Below are 22,218 nucleotides of genomic sequence, written 5' to 3' on the forward strand. Positions count from 1 at the left end.
TGCAACACTCCAATTTTTTTGTCCTCATAGATTATATTACTAACAAAATTATTCTTATTTTGATTTTATCTTATACGAATTATAACTCATTTTCTAATGAAAAAAAAGTGTTATTCCTTAGTGCACATAAATAAAATATAAAAAATGTGAAATTTATTATTACAGAATCTGAAAAATAAACAAAATTTGTTGTCTTACAACTAAAAACTTTATCTATCATATATAAAATTATAAATTAACTCAAAATTTCATGATTAATAAACTATTTAAATTTTTAATTATATAATTAATAAACTATTTAATTTTTTAAAATATTTTAAATTAAATAATTAATAAATTATTTGATCTCACTGATTTTTTTAAATGAAATAAATGTTTTAATTTTTTACGTGCATAGATATTATTACAAGTGCCCTTTACTTAAGACACTTAAAAGGAATATAAATGCTGGAGATGAAAATTGTGTGTGGCACATAGAGTTGAAAGGAAAGCAACTTATGTGAATGAAAGAAATGAAGGGAAGTCAAGAAATCTCAAAAACACCATCCTCTTCCAAGGTACTTCTCATCTCTTTCTTCAATTAATTTCCTTTCTTTCTCATGATTTTGCAGTTAGGGTTTTCCATGCACGAGATCTCCTGCTTTTCAACTTTCTTGCTCGATTAATTTTTCTTCACTTTTCATGGATTCACTGTATATAATTGTTTGTTTCTCGGTCAATTTTACTGCTTGTTCTTTGTGTTGTAAGTGAATCACATTATCCTGTCTGTCATGCAATGGCCATTGTTCTATTTAATAAAGCTACGAAATTGACCATGTTTTTCTTTTTTAATGGGTATTACGTGTGAGTTGTTCTTCACTCGCCTGTATGTGTTGGTTTAGTGAGTAGGGTTTGGATCCCTTAAACATATAGAGTTGTGTTTGATTATGGAATTTACGATTCACGTCTATGGAAAAAAATTATAACAGACCTATCCTAGGGAAAGGAAAAAAATTGTTAATGTGTTATTTTGGGTGATAATTTTAGATTATTAAGTGCTCAAATGGGCTAGGGATGAGATGGGACATCAGAAATTTCAGTAAGTTTAACCAAATTTGAGGAACTTGGGTGCGACGGGGTTCCACACCTACTTGTACTAATGTTCCCTAACTTTTCCTGACATTTCAGAAGGAACTCAGATCCTCTGCAAAAATCTGGATGATTGATAGATTAACATAATAGTAGTTAAACAAGAGAGAGAATATCAATGGTTAATATATCTGCTGCAGAGACAGCAGAGGATCTATGTTCTTTCAGAAGGTGGTACGCTATTGCTCTGTCCTTGTATGGGCCTGTGGTGGCCCTCGTGTATATGATATATCAAGAGCTTTATGGCCATGATTTTAGCAGTCAAATTTGATGGTAGTTATGTAAATCATGTTCCCTGAATTATTCTCAGTTTAGTGACCTGGCTGGGGGTATCATTGGCCAGTTCTGTTAACCAATTGATTCATAGTCCCTCAAGCATAAAGCCTGAAAGTTGTAAGCGCTTGGTGAAGTCGGCTTGTGCAGCAGACAGTTTAGTTAGGAATTGGTATTTGTTTGATAAACTTTTGTACATTAAAACTTGCATTACCAACCAATGCTTGATGTTTAGATTATTTTTCTGCTGCTACGTCTAAAGTGGTTAGTGTTTGTTTCTACCGTTGAAAGGAATTAAACTAATAGATTCACTGCACAGACAAAAGTGATTAAAAAATTAAAACTAAAGTTTGCATATTTGAATGTTGCCAAACAGAGAACATTGTCAAGTCAGGGTTCAGTGGATATATACGCGGCGCAATGCAAAAACTGCTTAAAATGGAGAGTGATTGATACACAGGAAGAGTTTGAAGAGGTTAGAAGTAAAGCCACTGAGGAACCTTTCGTTTGCAGCAGAAAGGCTAATTGTTCCTGTGATGAACCTGCTGATATTGAATATGATTCCACTCGAACGTGGGTCATTGACAAGCCTAACCTTCCAAAAACTCCACAAGGTTTTAGGAGGAGCTTGGTACTTAGAAAAGATTACTCCAAATTGGACGCTTACTACGTCACACCTTCTGGCAAAAAACTGAGAACCCGCAATGAGATAGGAGCGTTTCTAAAAGATAATCCAGAATTCAAAGGTGTTAGTGTTACAGATTTTGATTTTTCTTCCCCAAAGATAATGCAGGACACCATACCAGAGATAATTGAGCAGAAGGATTCTGCTAACAAGAAAGCTAAGATAGCCAAAGGTGATGTTTGAGGAATACCATCTCAAGTTTGCATGATGCAAAGATGTTGATTGTGGTTGGTTTGTTGGATATTACTTTAGAGATTGTTGTAAAATCAAACCTGACAGCGTACGAACGAATTTTGTTCATGCCTTTGTATTATATTCTAATTTTAATTTTAATGTTAATGTTGTTATCAGGCTTAAAATTAACCCAAATTTACTGCAACATTTACGGTTTACAAACATCAAATATCAAATGTGCACATAACATGAAAGATATAAACTGTATTATTCTGCTAAGCACCTCTTCTTTTTTTCCCGCTTTTTAACACTCCCCCATTTTTCATAAAGCAATTGAGAATAAATTCGCTTTAGCAAAAGTGACTTGGGACCTGCACTCGATTTCTTGCCGTGGTTTTCATTATTTTTAATTACATGGAATCATTCTGTTGGATAAAGTAGAGAAACAATGTTGACATCCCAAATTATTTACTTTTTTTGAATGAATTTCATATTAAACGGTAAAGCACTCTTACAGTTACATTAAGAAAAAAAGGTATTGTTCCTTGCAGAAAAAAGGAACCCTATTTAGTTGGTAGTGCTTTGAGTGGTGTTTGGGACATCTATTTAGGGGTTATGAGGGAGGGTTTGTATTCTCTCTCTCAATTTGGTAATTGTGGTAACATCATCTATCACTTTCCTTCTTTTATTAATACATCTTTTCTTCGCTGAGAAACAGAAAAATAACACTTAATATCATTGTTTCAATTATTGATAATTAAGGAGCGAAATTGAAATACATAATATCAATGATTAAAAATACTTACGAGGACTAATAAATACGTAAAATTGTTAGAAAATAAATTTATAGAAGAGCTTCATCCGTTATTTAAACATTATACATTTTATGACGTTCTTATCATGTTTATTTTTCTTCTGTTTATAAAATTTAATGTTTTGATTACTTTAGTATAATGGCCCAATGATCTGAACTTAAAAAATATAAATACATCACATTTATACCGCGTTCCCATAATTAAAATATCCTCAGTACAATGATTTTTGCTATTTTATTTAGAATATAATAATGTTTAAAAATAATAACTATATTAAATATTACCATAAACTATTAACATTTTAAATTAACTTTTAGAGCTAATAGTTAAAATATCTCGTAATTTTTATTTTTATTTTCTATCTGTTCTCAATTATGTGATTGTACACTATTTTTTTCTCCATTAAAACGATTTCGAAGCACTAGATGAGAATGAAATTAACTGTACGAGTTCTTTTTTATGCATATAAAATCGAGCAGTCATGGTATTATTGAATCGATATTCTATTTTTCATTTAACTTTCGGTCAACTTAATCTTGCTGCTTTGTTTAAAGGTGAGAACAGAGTAGAGAACAAAACAACACTCAAGTTTTAACTATACAAATTTTCTTCACTATAATTCTAGCATTGCAGTATTGTACACCGTATATATGATTTCCCCCAAAATAAGCATCAATGTTGTGTACAATAACAGTCATGAATCACGATGTCATCCCCCCAATCTGTTCACAGAAATGTTTCATGATCGCAAAATGAATTCCACACCAAAACTGTTGCAATATGAATCTTATCAGGCAGGCATCAACCTGCATCGTACTGCTCTGAACTCCGCTCGTTCAATGTGCTTTGCAGTTAAACCATGTGCGAGTAATGAATCTGGTTAGCTGTTAGTAATCACCAAATGGTACAACCAAAAACTTAATCAGGTTTTGTGTACTCAAGCAGCATGTGCGGGGATCGGTATATCTTCACCAGAGTCCAGTAAAGGACCTCTTCCACTCCAAGCTCACCTTCAGCTCTAGCAGCATATATATCCTCGCATATGGCAATCAATCTACACAAGATGCACGCAAGAAGTAATGTAAGTTACCGCATGATGTATCATAAATAAGGTAACTAACGATATTATTGTAGAAAAATGCATGTTCAAGGGAAGAGTGCGGAAAAAATATGATTGGTACGGCTATATCTTCAGGGAAGAACTCTGCAGTACCTGTCACAGGAAGGTAGGTTCTCATAGGGAATTCTCATCCTTAAGTCAGAGCACTGGAGTCTGATAAAACGTCCAACAGCTAGAACAAAAGTTATGTAAAGCCCCCATATGCTGAACTTGCTGAGTGTGTCACCGAGAATGCCCTCTGAAGCAGTATTACAATATTAGAAATGTTGTATTACGTAATATTATTATCAGGAAACAAAATGAACTATGGACACAGATAATTTCATGACCAACTTACGCGGTGGAGTCTCCTCAGATATTATGATTGCCATAGGTCCCGTCAAAGCACCACAAAGTCCACTCAAATTTGATCGATTAATATCTCGGAATGTCCACCACTCAAATTGCTCACGATTAATAATGAGATCAGCACTAACAGTATTATCCTGACAAATTGAAGTAGAAGTTTTCAGTAGTAATTTTAGATCACTTCTGGAAAAAGTAGTTGAATATAAGACTGATTTATTATTCTCAATCATAAAAAATACATTCTGATACCCTCTATTTGTAATAATCTAATTCTCCTAAAAAGGGAAATAGGAAAACTAGGAAAATAAAATAAAATAAAAGATTATATATCTATTTCCTCTAATTAGGAAGATTCTAAAGATATTATCTCAAATTACAACACTCCCCCTCAAGATGGATCATACAAGATTGTGTTAACCAAGCTTGGAATAGTAGTCAAACTCAATTGTAGAGAACGTCAATAAACCAAACTGGACAGCAATGGACAAACGCGAACTAGCACAATGAAACTTCAACTTGGACAACAATGGACAACAATGGACGAGGGCGAACTAGCACCATGAAACTTCAACTTGGACAACAATGGACAAGAGAGATTTCCATCAAAAATGGATGATGACTTGCAGCAGCAAACAACAAGAAACTACAAGAACAGATGAAGGGCCTCAAGTGGCGAACAACAACAAACTACAGGGACTGGATTGCATCAGTAGTGGCGAACAACAACAAAACTTCAAAAACATGATTTCCATGAGTAACATATGGGAGGCCTTCAAAGGCTAACAGCCACAAACCTGTAGGGACTTAACTACCCTAAACAACAACAAACCTTCAGGGACTTATCTGTCCTGAACAACAACAAGCCTTCAGGAAACAACTGTCCTGCAAAGGCTAACAACAACATACTTGTAGGGACTACACTACCCTGCAGCGGCTGGAACTAAAAGGCTAACAGCCACAAACTTGTAGGGACTTAACTACCCTAAACAACAACAAACCTTCAGGGACTTAACTGCCCTGAACAGCAACAAGCCTTCAGGAAACATTTGCCCTGCAGAGGCTAATAGCAACAGACTTGCAGGGACTACACTACCCTGCAGCGGCTGGAACTTTCTCCTCCTCACGACTGAACAACAAAATGTGTAGGTGGCACAACTGGTGAGAACCGATCCGTACAAGGGACAAATCTGAATCCCATAACTTCGAAAGAGTCAATTCAGTGGGCGGTGTCAAAGAACAACTCTTAGTGAGCTGTTATAACAAAAGCATTGACGGTGAAGAGAGCCTTTCACATTAGTGATGGTAGAAACCAAAAAACACCAAATATCAAAGACACTTTGGAGGTCCTAAGTTCTCTACTGGACTACTCCCAAATGGTGATACTTACACTGTATCACAAAAGTACAGGCTAAACTCTAGCCCAATAAGAAAGTTCTCTGCAGGGGCTGAAAAAAATTTCCCCTCACGGCAAACAGCGAAAACAACGACTAATGCACTTCATGAGACACTCTTAATCTTGACCAAAGAAAATGCGGCAGCTTATTTCACAGCTACAAAAATAGACTCCCCTTCATGCCACATGCCAACGGGGACATCACACTTGCAAGAGAGAATCACAGAATTGTAACTAGATGGTGGAGACAGGCTTGGCCACAAGTGCCGGTGCATTTGACGACACAAGCGGCGGAGATATCGGCAAGAAGCACCAATCAATGCCGCACAAGAAAGAGGAGGAAGAAACCCGTTGGTGGTGGCAGAAAGCCCATGAAGGCAGAGAACCCTTCTCAATGGAGAAGAAGATGAAGGAAGCGGGAGAAGTAGTACTAGGAGCTGGCGCATCAGCGACATCAGCAACGGAGACGAAGCATTGTTGCTTGAGAAACAAAAAACGAATGAGGCTTGTGGCGAATAGTGAGAAGCAAAGAAGATGCAAATTATGCTATGGAAGGTCAAAACAGAGAGGAGGAGGTCCAGCGAGTCGACCGAAAGCGGCGCGGTGTGATTCCGACACCGGGACAACAGCGCGTGACAAACACACGAGATCTGACTGAGAGAGGAGGCGCGTGACGACACGTGCAGAGGAGTCTGAGACGTCGACCACCAGGGTTAGGTCGCGCTCGAAGAGACGATCCAGATCCGCTGGTCACCGGTCGGAACTACAACAAAAGTAGTACAAACTGTCCGAGAAATGAACATCATCTCTCCCTCCCTCGTTGTGTCTATCACTCGTATTAAAAAGAAATAGTAATTTCTAATTTAAAACCAATTGTTAGAAGGAAAAATTCCAGCGTTTACTGGTAAACTACAGCACTATTGGCAACAAAAGATGATTAACTTCTAGCGGTCACCCATGTAATGCCAATAAGAAGTTATTTTCTCAATTCATATGCAATCAACAATTGAAGGAAGAAACACACAAACTTCAAATAAAAGAGGAAAGGGGGGCACTAAAAAGAAAAATGTTAGAAACAGACACATTTTCTAAGTCCTACCTATGCACTACTTTATTAATAAATAAATTATTAAAAACTTTGAATCATGGGAGAAGTTCAATATAAGTATGCTCCAAAGCATTCTGATTTTCACAATAAATTTGTTCCTAGTATATCTCAACAGAAAATATGAACTCAGAATCAGATTACCTCCTCCAAAGGTCTAACGTCACCTGAGCCAGTGAGACGGAAATATCTTGGATAAACATTATAAATCCTAAAGCTGTTTACAGAACCATTAAGAGCCATTTGAACATCAGACTGCGTTGGAAGATATTGAGGCTCAACAGCTTTTTCATATTTCACAACTTCTTTCCCTTTTGGCCTGTCCCTTGAAAGTATCCAGGTGAAAAAAATTTCCATGTCAGTATTCCATTCAAGGGACTGAATCAATCTGGTCCGGACAACAAGTGGAACAAGCCACAGTGTACTAGCATCAGCTTGACAACAAATCAACTGGATATCATTCTTATTATATGCATCCAAATAGCCAAAGGGATCGGAATTGACATTTGAATCTAGTTGATCCCACCGTAGTCTTTCGCATAGAGTAGTTTGATACAAATTCAACCTTCCACTTACTGTCTTGATATCAATCTGAAAGCTAGCATCTTTTATGGGGTTTGCAATGTTTGTCGGGTTACCACTGCTATACATCTGTAAGGAAAAAACAAAAATGTGCTTCAATGATTTGTTGTATGCTATTTGGGGTAATTGAAAAATTGTAATGGTCAAGCACATGAACACAAGTTTAATATGAACGGTTTCATAATGATATCTCACAACACCGTTATTTCCAAACAAAATTGTTGAAAACTTATCATTATTGGATTTGAAAAAAACAATTAATAAAAACATTCACTAACATTATTTTCTTAGGAATCATTGGAAATTATAATTATACCTTTACCAAGTGGTCATAAATAGCAACTTCTAAGGATAAAATATATTCTCACCATTTCCATAGTAATTAGGAAAAAATATCTTTAGAATCTTCCTATTCATCTTAGCATATTTTAATTTCATTTTTCAAAGGTTTTGGTTATTACAGATAGAGATGACGAGAGTGTAGTTTTTTTATTAGCATGATGAGAATGTAGTTGATGTTATTGATATTGTTGAGATATTTTAGGAAATTTTGGCTTTGATTCCTATTGTTTTTAACTTTGCATTGGTTATATCTTGATTTTATTACTAGCATATTGTTGAATATAGTGAAAACTATGTAGAAAATTAATCTCTCGTGTTAAATGTATACATAGGGTTACTCTATTTATAATAAAAGAAATATGGGTTAAGGCCAAAAGATAAATAAGGAATAATAACAAACGAACTAAAGATAAAAGATAATATATCTAACACTCCCCCTCAAGCTAGTGCATACAAATTGTATGTACTAAGCTTGTTACTAATATAATCAATAAAGACTTATGAAAATATCTACTTCTGTAACTCGAGTGACACCAAATTGTTAATGATTTGCGAAGATGACGAAAAACCAACCCAAAAGACTCTCCCTGAGCAACAAATCTAGGAGGTTGCTCCATATAGATCTCTTCTTGCAAATCACCATTGAGGAATGTATTATTGACATCTAATTGATAGAGTGCAAACAGAGGTCGAGGAACAACTAACAACCATTGTGGAGAATAATATTGGACAAATGTGGACTACCACGAAACTTCAACTATGATGACTTTGACAAAGAAGATTACCATCGATAGTGGATGGCTACTGGCAATGGCAGACAACAACAAATTGCAGGAACCAGATTGCCATTAGTAATTGATTGGGCCTTGCAATGGTGGACAACAACAAACTGCAAGGACAAGATTGCCATCAGTAATGGATGGTGGCCTGTAGTGGCTGAGAGCGATAGACTACAGGGACTAGATTGGACCACATAGAAACTGAGACAACAATGAAAACGACATATTAGAGAGCTACAAAATTCTCAATTGTTGACTGTACGGTGGTCGCCTGACTAAGACGATCAAAACCATGTGGTCATCAGTCAAAATTGGAACTCCAACAATGGAAGCGGTAGATAGCGACGGTAGACGGCGGCGCTGCCGATAGCGACGGTAGATAGCGGTGCTGCTGATAGCAACGGTAGACGGCACCGCTGCCGATAGCGATGGTAGACACCACCGCTGCTGGCAGTTAGGGTCACAAATCTAGAATGATATGTAAACCATTGCTTGATTTGTGTATTAAGTAAAGACAACTATGTTATAATAGAGATCTCCTTGTTTTGTTGATAGTCTAAGTCACAAACTATGATATAGGTGGTGAAAAGATCATGAGGAAGTTCTTGTATATCATGACATATGTAGATATACAATTTGGGTTGTAATGAATTTTCCTTGATCCATTACTCTTTAGCTTACTTGTTAATCTAAGTCTAGATTTGGATTAGATGGTAATCTTTGGTTGTACATTCTTTATATGAATGTTTTGGAAGACGTCAACTGATTTTCCATTTGTTGAATATCCTTTGATGTATAGATCCATATTTAATCTATATGGTTTTGTAAGTTTGTGTTTGATGAAAATGAATTGTTTGAGGATTGCCTATGTTAATGTTTTCTTTTATATACATTTGTACTATGTTGAAAATTTATTTCAATAACTTACCTCTGTATGTCTTGTTTGTGTGGTGGTTTGTTATGATTGTTTCATGTATATGAGAAAATATAGGTACATGTGCATAAGCAACATCTAGCAGACATTAGAGATCCATTTTAGACTCTCTTTTGTATTAATTTATATTTATATAAATTTTGTTATGTTTAAGTTGTATTTCGAAATACTAAATTCTTTGTTTAAGTCCTTTGTTGGGTTTCTAGTAAATATGATAATTTTATGTGGGTGTTACAGGTTGAATCTTTATTATCTTTTTGTTTTATGTTTTTCAATATCCAGTATGAGAGCTTTTAAAGAGGAACTTGATCATTTGAAAGCAATGATTGAATCAATGGCCAAGTCCTCTAGATCGTATACCATACCCATAAAAGGTAAGAGTATATTGCCCTTTGTCTCAGGGTGTTTGGATTCTTGATTCAAAAAGAACTTTTCGCATGACTTCTTTTCCTAAGCTCTTCAATTTGTATGTCAAAATGATGAGAGAACAACTCAATATAGTTGGTCTTATGTTTTCACCGTTTAGAAACTCCTGAAATAACATTGGTTTGAAGGGTGTTCCTGTCCTTGAACTTGAAAATTAAAGAAGATGGCAATGGAGCCCTTTGGCTTTGATTTCTGCTACAAATAGGAGCATGATGCTAAGGTGCTCCACAACAAGGGCATTGTGAGCAGCGGAAGGGAGGGGTGACCACTTTGCTCACCACCCAGCGGCCCAAAAGCACACAATTGACACCTACGTTAATGACATTAACTATCTTTGTAATTCTCTTTATTAATATAAAAAGGTAAATCCATTTTACTATGTGGAAAAACTAATTCAAGGTCGGCCAGAAAAAAAAAATTCTCATTTTAAATCAGTTGAGAGAAAAGGGTCTTTGTATATTCTATTATGTAATAAAGTATATTACAACATTGATAATGTTCATATAATCTAGAGCAGTAATCCCTGTTCACACAGATAAATATCTAACTAATTAGGGAAACAAATCATCGATAATAAAATATAATAACCAATCCAAGATATAAACAGGAAATATTTTAACCAATTTAGGAAATAATCAAATATATGATTCTGGATATTTACGTTTAGTCTATTACTTACCAACATCGGAGCCCATATAACACAGATCAATACAAAGAAAAGGCATATCCCATTACAGCATTTGGTCATTTTTGTTTGCTTCTCTCCCTGTTTGTGTGTAGCTCTATTCAAAACTGAATCACATTTGACAAGGTACAAACTAGCATTTATGTCCTCCAGCTATCAAAACGGGGAAACCATGTTGTTAGTTTCTAAACCATGATAAATTGGAAGCACGAAAAAAAATCCATGAAATTAAACTTAAGCTTTTCCGAATGAGTTTTCAAAGAGCTTATACAGAGAAAGTTAATCTAAAAAGTGCTGCTAATAACAAACTTCAGTCAAACATATGGCTTACTATATCCTAAAACACATTCAAATAGCGAGAATAATGAAAAGAAGTCCTAATTTTCAATCCTAAAGTAACAGTTTTACTCCCTTATTTTGAAAAAACAATTTAGGAATAGTGGCAGATATCTCAAATTATATGCCTTATCCAAATAAACAATACCGATTATATACTCAACAAAGTATTGCCATTTTATTATAAAGAGATGAAATTTTTATCAACCACTATTTGCAGTTTGTCTTTTTGTCCTTCTGTTTGGATATGTTAGTATTACAAAACATATAACCATCTCATGAAATTCTCAAGCAGCTGTCCTTTTTAAAATTGAATGATCAGTGACAAAAGAACTTCACTAAATATGCACTAAATATACACTTTTCATTGGAAAATAGTATTCACAAATAATAGGGTAGCACTAAAGATAAATTAATAAAAATGATAGTTTATCAACGTTGTTGCTGAAAATTGTATTTGGTGAGGCAAATTTAACTTTTTGGATGAAAGATTGTTATTTTATAAATGATAAATAAATATTTACACATACCTTTAGCCAGTCATACATGGTCAGGGATGTAGTTGTGCATGACCAGTCAAGAACACATCGTAATTCATAAAGGAACGGCAGTGCTCGATAAAGTCTATACCCTAGATAATTGACTCTTGAAACTTCACTGGTCAAAAATTGCCTATATAGAGTGCTCTTGTGAGGAATACCATATTGAATTTGTACAGCCTGCAGTCCTAGAGAAACCGCCTTTGCAAGAAATATGGATCGGAGAGCAAACTGAGCTGTACGTTGTTGGGATGGCTCCAATTGCCAAGCATACTCTGTGACTGAATATGTGAAGAGAATAAGGTTGAAAATATAGAAAACCACTTTCCCCGTGGCAAATGAGCAGAGGTATATTATTCGATCAAGCACAATCAAGAAGAAGATAGCCTGAACAGAAGAATTAATTCTTATTAGAAATCTATATGAAATAGCAACTCTAGCCGCACGTGTAAATCAAGCATGCAATAAATCATCCCGTCATTCTGACATATGTAACAAAGAAACAGTGTTTCTTAAGCATGCAAATTATGAATTGTGGTCATTCTCTTTCAAAGTACTTAAATTTTAACCCTTACATTTGGGAAATCAAAAGAAACATTTTTCAAAGGTTCTGGGCAACTTTTTGGTATTATTAACATCATGAATCAACAATCCCAGAGGTTTAACCTAGTAAGTGAAGAAACATAAGAATAATTTATATTGGATGTCTAACATGCATAAGATGAACTAAAAACCTCTCTAAGTTAAAATCAACCTATTCACCCCAATTTTTGGAGTAGATGAGAGATTCTGTAAAAGCTGAAGTGCATGGTATTAACTCTTAAGGAAGAAATAATTTCTTTCTTACTATTTATTATCTCCTTATATACTTGTTGAATATTTTTGGAAATAAGAATAACCTATTCGGGAACAAATCCCCGAGACTGTTGTGCCAGCAATAAAAGAGAGATACAACAAATATACATCAAAATGTAGTAGGAATAATATCTAAAACTTCCTAAGTTAATTCAGTGTTTCTTATTGTACTCTTCTCTTATAAGTGCTTACATTATAATAGAGTTATTCATATAAACTGTAAATGATACAAAGGTGACAATCCTCTATTACAGTAGTCCTAAATACAGGTCAAAGAATAATCAATAGTAGTTGTCAGCTGCAACTGACTGACAATGAATTTATAACTGTCTAACCAAAACAAGTATACTATTTTGAAAAGTTGCACATCGTCTGCCTCAATTATTGATGTGTTGCTTATATATTTTTTTGGAAACTTCTTTCAATGTCAATTAGTTTTAAGATGAAATCTAACAAGGTATCCAGGCTATAACCCATCTTAGTAAATTGAGTATTCTGGTAATCATTTGTGGAAGGGAGGTATTGGGAAGTTCCACAACACCTGTCTCATTTCTTTGGGTGTTGCTTATACATTTGTTGGGCAACATCACATATTGCCAATTGGTTTTTGGGATGAAATTTAGAAGACTATAAGCAGATCAAATGTGAAGATACAGAGATAAATAACTATAACACTTACCCTCTATTTTGAATGAGAGAAAGATGGTGGAGAAGGATAAAATTGAAATATGAATTTTTGTTCCTAGAAGTAAACTTTTCCTTCTATTTTCTCTCTGCTTTCTCTTCAAACAAACAAAGGAAAACACAGCTATCTATATTTTCCTTTCTTTCTATTTTCTGTCTTCCCTACCACAATACGATTGTAGATAGGTTGATGCAAACAAGACCGTGATTTATTAATATACTAGGGAAAAACTCTTGTTGACCTTCTTAAATATGGAAGGATAAATTAAAAGTAAAAAGTACAGACATACCATCAACATAAAGACATATTCTTTTGGAAACTGGTCTTCAAGCTGATACACATCGAGAAACTCACTTTTATTTTTTATGACAGATTGATAGAAGATAGCAACAAGAAAGAATACAATCAAATCTGCACAAAATATGTAAGCATACAGATCAATTTCTCTCTTGCCTCCACCAATTACAGAAAGAATATGGTAAGGAAATCCCACTTCTTCCACCAAACCAGTACGCTGAGCTTTGAGGATTTCCTTGGCCACATCAGCTGCTGGAGTTAAAGACTTATTCCATTCTGTGGAAGAGCTGTCAGTTACAGGTGAAGCATACACAACTTCAAAAACAACCAAGGCAACGTTGGGTTTCTCTAGACTTCTTTCAATGCTTTGAACATTAACCCTGCTGGCAAAAGAGCAAAGATTTGGATTCTTTTCCTTGCAGTTTTCAGTATGAACAATTCTGAGCACCTGATTAATTCCAGATTCAATTTTCTGTGGTTGAATCCCATCCTCTGGCCAGAAGTTGACATCCAGAGAAACCTGAACAAAGTAAGGAGGAGATTCGGCTCCTTGTGTGAGTGATTTCCAATACCTAAAAAAGCTTCTAATTACCAGTTTTACCATGTTGATCATCTGATTTAGCAGATCCCATGCTCTATCTTGCCAATTATAACTAGTAGGATCATCTTTTGCATGAAGATCATTCCTCTTATACTTGAAGTCAGTGGAAGACATTAATTCATCATCTTTAGGTGTTATGGAACTTTGAATGAGGGTAAATAAATACACAAGAAAGAGAGGTAATGAACTGATGACAAATGAAGAAGTGATTTTGTGTGTTGGAAAACCTAATTCTCGTAACAGCCAAGGATCAATACTCAACCCACAATGCTGGATGACAATTTGGTATAGATACTGAAGTAAAATATATAGTTCTGTATAGATCAGCACGATAATCCAGAAGATGTAACTTGGACCTGTGTGTACACATAAAGCATACAAAAAGAGTGCCCCTATATACACCATTGATAGCAAACTGAAATTCCATAAGAACACAAGAACAAAGGAACAGTAACATACAACATCATTATTGGATCGCATCTGGTTCCACATATAACGAAAGATCCTTCCCAACTGAAGACTTGCGGCCTCAGAACTCTTATCAGATTGCATAGATAAAGAACGGTCCATATATATGTGCTGAGTTTTCTGACTCTCCATCTCGTCGTAGATCCTATCCTCAATATTTGGGTGCTTATTATTTGAATCAGAATCTTCTTGTGAAATATTCAGAAAGCTCACTAGGTTATTGACTGCCTGATTCCCAATGAACTGTACCTGTGAAACACCATCACCAATTAATTGCACAGCAGACTTGAGAGGGTTCTCTTTTGGCTGCCCTTTAACTTTTTCCTTTTTTCCTGAATCACTGGAAGCAGTATCAATATCTATTTCAGTAATTTCACAAATAGGAGGGTCCACTGAATACTTCATGTACTCTTCTGTCAATGGAGTTTCTACATTTGTACAAGCAGATGTTTCCTGCAGTTCACTGGGATGAACAGAATCCTCTCTTATTGCATATTCTAGTCTCCCCAAAACTTGGTCTTCTTTATCGGAGATTTCAATGTCATTATTTGATGTGAGAGAAACACTCTTTCTTCTTCTCAGACCTTCACTGTTGTGAGAAAATCCATCAATACAATTAGTTGATCCATTCATGCTATGGAGTTGTATTTGCAAATTAAGCATTTCAGATTTCATCTTCTCCACCTGTAAATTACGTTGTTGTTTATTCTCTTCACTTTCACGATTTTGTTGTAATTGTGCAGTTTTCCATGCAGCCTTTTTCTCTTGCTCACGCACAATAGCTCCAATTTGCTCTGCTTCCAAGTAGCGGCATACATAATCAAACTCTTGCGAGGAAAACATATATGACTGAAGCGATACAAGCACAAAAATGATAATCTCTACAATTGCAGATCTGGCTGTTATCCGAAATCCATAATCATATTTATAAAAACCAATCATTTCATAAATGTTATTCACTGTCTCACATTTCCCAGCACTTGGTCCCCCAATAAAAGGAGACTGATAAGCAAGAGAAATCATAATAACAGTGAAGTTGTATATGCGCAAGAACTTAAATATTATGTTCTTCTTCTTCAGTATTTCAAATCTCATGCGAAAGAATACCAGAGCAAAGGCAAGATAACCAAGATGCAAAATGTCATATTCAAGTGTTCCAGTAATCAATATTAATATCAGCACAAGGTCAAGAAGATGGCAATAACAGTAAAGCCTCAAATAGTCAAGAAAGGTCCACATGCTTTTAGTTTCAAAAGATAGATCTCGCCAAACAAATGTGTTCCTTTGTTGCGACATGATCTGACGATATGTTGATGATCCTGAAAAACTAGGCAAACGATCTGCACGAAGTTTGAAGCAAGCCAGCATGAATACCACAAAGTAGCTGATCAACATCCTGGGGTCGTCAACAATAAGTCCTACAACAGAAAAGACAATGAAATGAACAGGTTATTGAAGGTTTCAATGTGCAAAATAATATATTAAATAAGAGAAATCTTATTTCTATAGAATAGTTTGTGTATAATTATTAAGTGTCATAGAATAGTTTGTTAAATACTTCAAATTATTTAAAACCAAATCAAGCATTATCCTAAAATAATACATTCATATTAAATACAGTAGTGGGAAGCTACTGGGAATTTTAAGAACTGATGTCCCTAATCACTAGGAAGAAAATGACTAGATATTTCAAGAGTAAAGCACCAATAGCCAAATATTTAAGCTAAAAGAAAACTGTCTAATGCCTTCACACACAAAAGTTTAGAAGTAAATATTAACATAATGATCACAGACATCTTCCATAGAAATTGCAACTCGGAAGGATAAGAGAGCCCTACCAAACCAACACTTTTCGCAATAATGGAAATATAGAGTAGAAATTTTCCAGCAGTCATGGCAACGAGTCTCACTTGAAGCATGAGAATTTGAAAGCTTCATATCCTTCCAGATTACCAAGTATTCCAGGATGAGAATGGAAGCAAACAAAAAGACAAACATAGGCCAGACTTTGCGTACTATTTGCCGATTGAGAAGAATACAAGCAGCAAGCAGTGCAATATACAGCATAGATAGTGCATTCAACAAGGCAAAGCTTACAAGGAGTAATGATATCATGTTTATCTCAAGTCCAAATAAATTAAACATATTCTCTATCCAAAATTTCAAATATATCTTTAAGACAGTCTTCTGTGTCTCAAATCGCTCCTTTCTCAAAGCAATAATCCGTTTCTTGTTCCACTTGTGACTCTCTTTGGAGCTTCCCCAAATAAACCCAAATGAATATTTTTTACCGTTACTGTCAGAACATCCTCTTTTAGAGGATGGAGTATCAGGTGCTTGTGAAAGACCAGAGGTAATACTTTGCAGTGACTTGTTTGACGAGCTTTCTTTTACTGTAGATGGAGGATGTGAATTATATGATCCTTTACTTTCCTCATTGCACATAGCATCATTAATGTATGCATCTTCGGTGGGAACAAACAGAGGACAAGGTTCTTCCCATTGTCCTTTGCTAAGAACTTCACTTGGCATCCTCTCCAGCCAACGGAAGACATTGTATTGAAGAGTACAAGCCACAATCACTAGAACTTTTCCCCTCAATCCAGATTCTAGACCCCAAAAGCCAGGCTGAAATACATGGAACCCCAAAAAGAGAGAGATATCAGAATATTTCTGCCCTGGAAACATTTTAGCCTGGTTGCCCAATAACTGAAAAAGATATTCAGCTGTCACCAGAAAACCTGTGTAAGCTAAGAATGATTTAGAGGGTATAGTAGAAACTTTTGGTAAAATGGAGCAGAAGACAAGGCCAACCAGATACAAGAAACCAAATGCACTAATTGAGCTTAAAGATGCATAAAACAGAGCAATAAACAAGATCTTCTGGCTGTGCCAAATAATAAATCGCCTGATAAACCCCAGGGCCCCTGGTTCTAACTGATCCAAGTGATCTTGACTGTTCTGTTTGTTATTCCTCCTCTCATAACTATAAAGTTGCATAACAATTAAGACGGCCATAGATTCCCAAACATTGTCAAAAGAAGATGCTTTTGAGTCATATCCCAAATAAAAGTAGAGATCTATTAATTTGGACAACCACATCTCTAGGCTTGAGAAGCTGCTCAAACTATATATGAAAATAAACACCAAAATTGCATACACTTTCAATGGAAGCCAAAGCTGTCTTTTCGTTCTCTCAACAAGTTGTCTTCCAATAATCCAGAGAAGGAGAAGTAAGACATAACCAAATGATATGTAATTAGGTCTCACCATGTATACAGTGAGAAGAATTGTCAGAAAAGCAATGTAAGTACCACATGATCGGTATAGAGATAGGAACTTCTGCCCAGTTGCACTCAGGTATGATGCTATTCTTCTTTCTGTAAAAAGAAAATATGACGAGAAAACAGGATCACAACAAGTAAGACAGCATCTGCAAAAGTAATTGCAGTACAAAGACATGGTTTTCTATAAATAGTAGGAGCATATAAGTTTTTCATTTAAAGAATCCTAACCAGAGTTTACTCATCAAAACATTTTCATCATCCAAGTAGAGCCTTGAGGCAGCATGTAAGTCCTAGAGAATAAATGATGTCACTTATATGCTTAACAATTTTCTTATATTCATTTCTGGATATAATACTGAAGACAAATATTATATCAACCACCAAGAAGTAACACAAAATTAATTATACAATGACTATAAAATGAAAAATGTAATTCAGAATGGAAGCACTATAAATGTTTTTGAAATGTACCATGAGAGAAACTTTCATCACTGTTTCTCACAGAGGAGGAAGAATATACAGACAATAGAACAGATTTGTTAAGACCAGCTTTCAAGATACCAAATCCAATAGGAGGGCTAGGGGCATGCTGTATGATTGCTGAAAATGAAAATAACATCTCAAAACCGTAGTTATGAATTGCACAGAAGCAAGCCAGTAAAGCTACTTCCAAGAAATCCCAGGCACTATCTTCTTCACGGAGACCTGCAACAATTTCATAGAACATGTTGTGAATCTCCCATTTCTCCATGTTAATTAATAAGTGGGAAAGCATATTAATATAATAGAATTGATATAATTTAAAAGTATGAGCAAACTAGAATACACTAATACCTAATTGCATTACAACTTCCATGCTTAAAGAGCCCTTTTTCTCCACTGCAGTTGAGATCAAATTAATTTGAAGAACATACAACAGTGAAAAATGAATCTCACATAGGAGAATCAGAGCCTGTCGTATCTTTCTACTGACATTGTGACTCAAAAGGTACATCAGAAAGAATATCACTGAAGAAAAGACAGAACAGAAGCTAATCAATAAACTAGCATAGGATAAGGTCACACAAAAAACTCCATTCCACAGATCATTTAAATGGATTCCTTGCAAAATGAACATAAATGATTTAAATACACATACTATATACAGCATGGATGAAACCAGGTTTCAGAGCAATGAGAAAGATCAATGCTAGCATGATAGCACGAGAGCATTTGCGCAGTCCCCATGCTATTGTTGCCACAATCAATACCTTAGTCTCTCCCTCCACTGTAGATAAGAAAGATGGGATGACGTGACACAAGAAAAATCAAATGTAATTAGAAATATTGTTCTTTGGATGAAAAATAAAATAAACAGAAAAAGAAATGATCCAAGTCACTCGTAGTACTATAGTGATGGTCAATAAAATCCAGTCAAATAAATCTGAAATTAATACTGATAGAAAAATAATGCTAAATTTAATACATCAACAACAACTAGTACATAGGAAAAAGTTCCTTTTGCTAAAACAAGATTTTGGATATGGTTAGCTACTTGGCTTCCATTTGTTGTTCAGCCAACAATTATCAAGGGTTATAGCCATACATAAGTGCATCTGATAGGGTCTGGAAGGTTTATGAGAGGAGGAGGAAGAATAGAGAAAGTTAGAAAGCTAGGGGGAAAGTTGGTTAGAAGCCTAACTGTATTACTAGTTAGGAAGAGGCGGGAATGAGCTATTATAAATGGAACACTTGTATCTCTGTTTAGGCAGTTAGTATTCTTTGTGTAAAGACAGGACTTTGGCCTATGGAGGGGGATTAGGCTCCCATATAGATCACTATACTTGTACATTTGTTCTTTTGATAATACAGAAACTTCATTCTTTCTATCTGTTTTCTTACTGTTAAGTGTTTGTGAGGGGAGTTGGATAGGTTTTGTTTTCCAGAAACCTATCATTTGGTCCAACCTACCGAATCAATAGGGAGCGTGATGGAGGGAAACTTGGGTGCGTTAGAGGGGAGAGTCGACGGGCACTTGAACATCGTCAAAGGGCAATTGGAGGCCATGGAGATTGCAATGGATGGGTTGAAGGCGGAGATGGCAGCGATGCGCCAAGACTCGACAGCGATGCGCCAAGACTTACAAGAAGTCATGCGAATCCTGGGAGGACGAAACTGAAACCAGGAGGGAAACTCAGATGGGAGCCAAATGTTCGTCAACGAGAACCGGAGGGGTAGGCGAGAAGAAGACGACGGAGGGAGAGAAGTCAAACGCCATGATGGGCAACACAGTTGGAGGAAAAGGGTAGATTTACCAGTCTTTGAGGCAATCGACCCATAGAATTGGATTAATTGAGCTAAGAAGTTCTTCGAGCTACAAAGGGTGGCGAAGGAAGAGATGGTGTGTCTGGCATACACTAGTATGGAGGGAAGTTCAGGTTATTGGTTCAGATTCTGGAAGGCGAAAGCCAAGAACCTTTCTAGGGAAGGTTTGAAGGAAGCCCTGGTAATAAGGTTTGGGGGCAGAAACAGAGGCACCATTTTTGAACAATTGGCGGCATCCAAACAGACGGGGACGATGGACGAGTACGTCTAGGATTTCGAAGTGTTGGTGGGTCAAACAAAAGGGGTGTCAGAGGAGCAGTTGTTGGGATATTTCCTCGCGGGTTTGCAAAAAGACATTTGGAGCCAGGTTCGAATCCATGATCCACAAAAACTCAATGCCGAAGTGCATAATGATGATAAATTAAAGAAGATAATTGAAGAGGTGAAGGCTGGACAAGGTGGGCATGTTCATGCGGGTTATGAATACAAGCAGGGAGTCTTATACTATAAAAATCACCTTATTGTTTCGGAAAAATCAGCTTGGATTCCTAAGTTCTTGAAAGAATTTCATGCTAACTACTCCTGAAGGTGGTCATTCAGGCTTCTATCATACATATAGGAGACTAGCTGCCAACTTGTATTGGAAAGGGATGAAAAAGGATGTCCAACAATTTGTCCAGGCTTGTGACACATGTCAGAGGCAAAAATACATTACAACAGCTCCGGGTGGTTTACTACCACCACTACCAATTTCGAAAAGGATTTGGGAGGATCTAAGTATTGACTTCATTACGGGACTACCAAGATCTAGAGGGTTCGAAGCCATATTGGTGATTGTTGATCGTTTATCAAAATATTGCCATTTTGTGGCCCTTAAACATCCTTATACTGCAAAGGTTATGGCTGAAATATTTGTTAAGGAGGTAGTGAGGCTTCATGGGATTCCAAATTCTGTGGTGAGTGATAGGGATCCAGTATTCATGAGTTTGTTTTGGAAAGAGCTTTTCAAGATGCAGGGCACCAAATTACAAATGAGTACAACTTATCATCCGTAATCGTATACTGCAAAGGTTCTAGCTGAAATATTTTTTAAGGAGGTAGTGAGGCTTCATGGGATTCCAAATTCTGTCGTGAGTGATAGGGATCCAGTATTCATGATTTTGTTTTGGAAAGAGTTTTTTAAGATGCAGGGCACCAAATTACAAATGAGTACAGCTTATCATCCGTAATCGGATGGACAAACTGAGGTAACAAACAAGTGTTTGGAGACTTATCTAAGGTGTTTTATCACCGATCAACCCAAAACGTGGATGCTTTGGATGCCTTCGCCAAAGTTTTGGTTTAACACCACTTATCATGAATGTACAGGAATGACTCCTTTTGAAGCTATATATGGGAGACCACCCCCCAAGATTATGCAAGTGGTGCAATGAGAAGTGAGAGTTGAAGTTGTCCAGAAGGATCTTTTGGAGAGGGATGAGGTGTTAAGACAACTAAACTCCCATTTGCTTCGTGCTCAGGACAGGATGAGGACTCAAGCCAATAAGCATCGAAAGGAAAGACATTTTGCTGTGGGTGATCTGTTGTTTTCAAAATATAAACTGAATAGGCAGTAGTCTATCATGAGCAGGGTCAACCCGAAATTAAGTGCTAGATATTATGGCCCTTTTGAGATTGTGGAGAAAATTGGGGAAGTGGCATATCAACTGAAATTGCCACCAAATTCAAAGATTCATGTTGTCTTTCACGTATCATTATTAAAGAGAGTCGTGGGTAAGTATAGGGTTGAGGAGGATCTTCCTACTGGGCTGGAGGATGATAAAGCAGAATTATTAATTCCTGAAGGGATCTTGGCTACTCGGGAAAACACAAAGAGGGGGAAAATTAAGAAGCAAGTGTTGGTGCATTGAAAGGGGCAAAATCTTGATGAAGCTACTTGGGAGGATGAAGTGATCATTAGAAGTCAGTTTCAAGAATTTAACCTTGAGGACAAGGCTCTATTTCAAGAAAGGGGTATTGATATAGACCCAATCCTTATTGGGCTCAGTGAGCCCTTG

At 36.1% G+C, this 22,218-nt stretch overlaps 2 protein-coding genes and 1 pseudogene across 3 annotated transcripts in view; 2 read left to right on the top strand and 1 right to left on the bottom strand.

Annotated features, from left to right (window-relative positions):
- Positions 1 to 435: 435 nt before the first annotated feature.
- Positions 436 to 2,425, top strand: LOC124846702 (methyl-CpG-binding domain-containing protein 4-like). The gene is made up of 2 exons (XM_047324028.2): positions 436 to 557; positions 1,778 to 2,425. Exons 1-2 carry the CDS (start codon positions 504 to 506, stop codon positions 2,267 to 2,269), a joined length of 546 nt encoding a protein of 181 aa, XP_047179984.1. The 5' UTR covers positions 436 to 503; the 3' UTR covers positions 2,270 to 2,425.
- A 1,216-nt stretch (positions 2,426 to 3,641) lies between these two features.
- LOC124846695 (piezo-type mechanosensitive ion channel homolog) overlaps positions 3,642 to 22,218 on the bottom strand; it is a 37,035-nt gene continuing 18,458 nt past the window's right edge. For both annotated transcript variants that reach the window (XM_047324012.2, XM_088096895.1), the window contains exons 11-21: positions 18,996 to 19,124; positions 18,692 to 18,865; positions 18,329 to 18,562; positions 16,409 to 17,950; positions 13,494 to 15,988; positions 11,656 to 12,051; positions 10,784 to 10,942; positions 7,186 to 7,692; positions 4,533 to 4,680; positions 4,289 to 4,433; positions 3,642 to 4,129 (exon numbers count right to left, since the gene is read on the bottom strand). In XM_047324012.2, coding sequence (XP_047179968.1) covers positions 3,994 to 4,129; positions 4,289 to 4,433; positions 4,533 to 4,680; positions 7,186 to 7,692; positions 10,784 to 10,942; positions 11,656 to 12,051; positions 13,494 to 15,988; positions 16,409 to 17,950; positions 18,329 to 18,562; positions 18,692 to 18,865; positions 18,996 to 19,124 — 6,065 coding nt within the window. In that variant the 3' untranslated portion in view covers positions 3,642 to 3,993. The remainder of the gene's footprint in view (positions 4,130 to 4,288; positions 4,434 to 4,532; positions 4,681 to 7,185; positions 7,693 to 10,783; positions 10,943 to 11,655; positions 12,052 to 13,493; positions 15,989 to 16,408; positions 17,951 to 18,328; positions 18,563 to 18,691; positions 18,866 to 18,995; positions 19,125 to 22,218) is intronic.
- Positions 19,143 to 21,614, top strand: LOC148194351 (uncharacterized; annotated as a pseudogene).

The sequence above is a fragment of the Vigna umbellata genome, chromosome 8, assembly GCF_029865625.1.
Source record: "Vigna umbellata cultivar VRB3 chromosome 8, Vumbellata_1.0, whole genome shotgun sequence".
Classification (NCBI taxonomy): Eukaryota; Viridiplantae; Streptophyta; class Magnoliopsida; order Fabales; family Fabaceae; genus Vigna; species Vigna umbellata.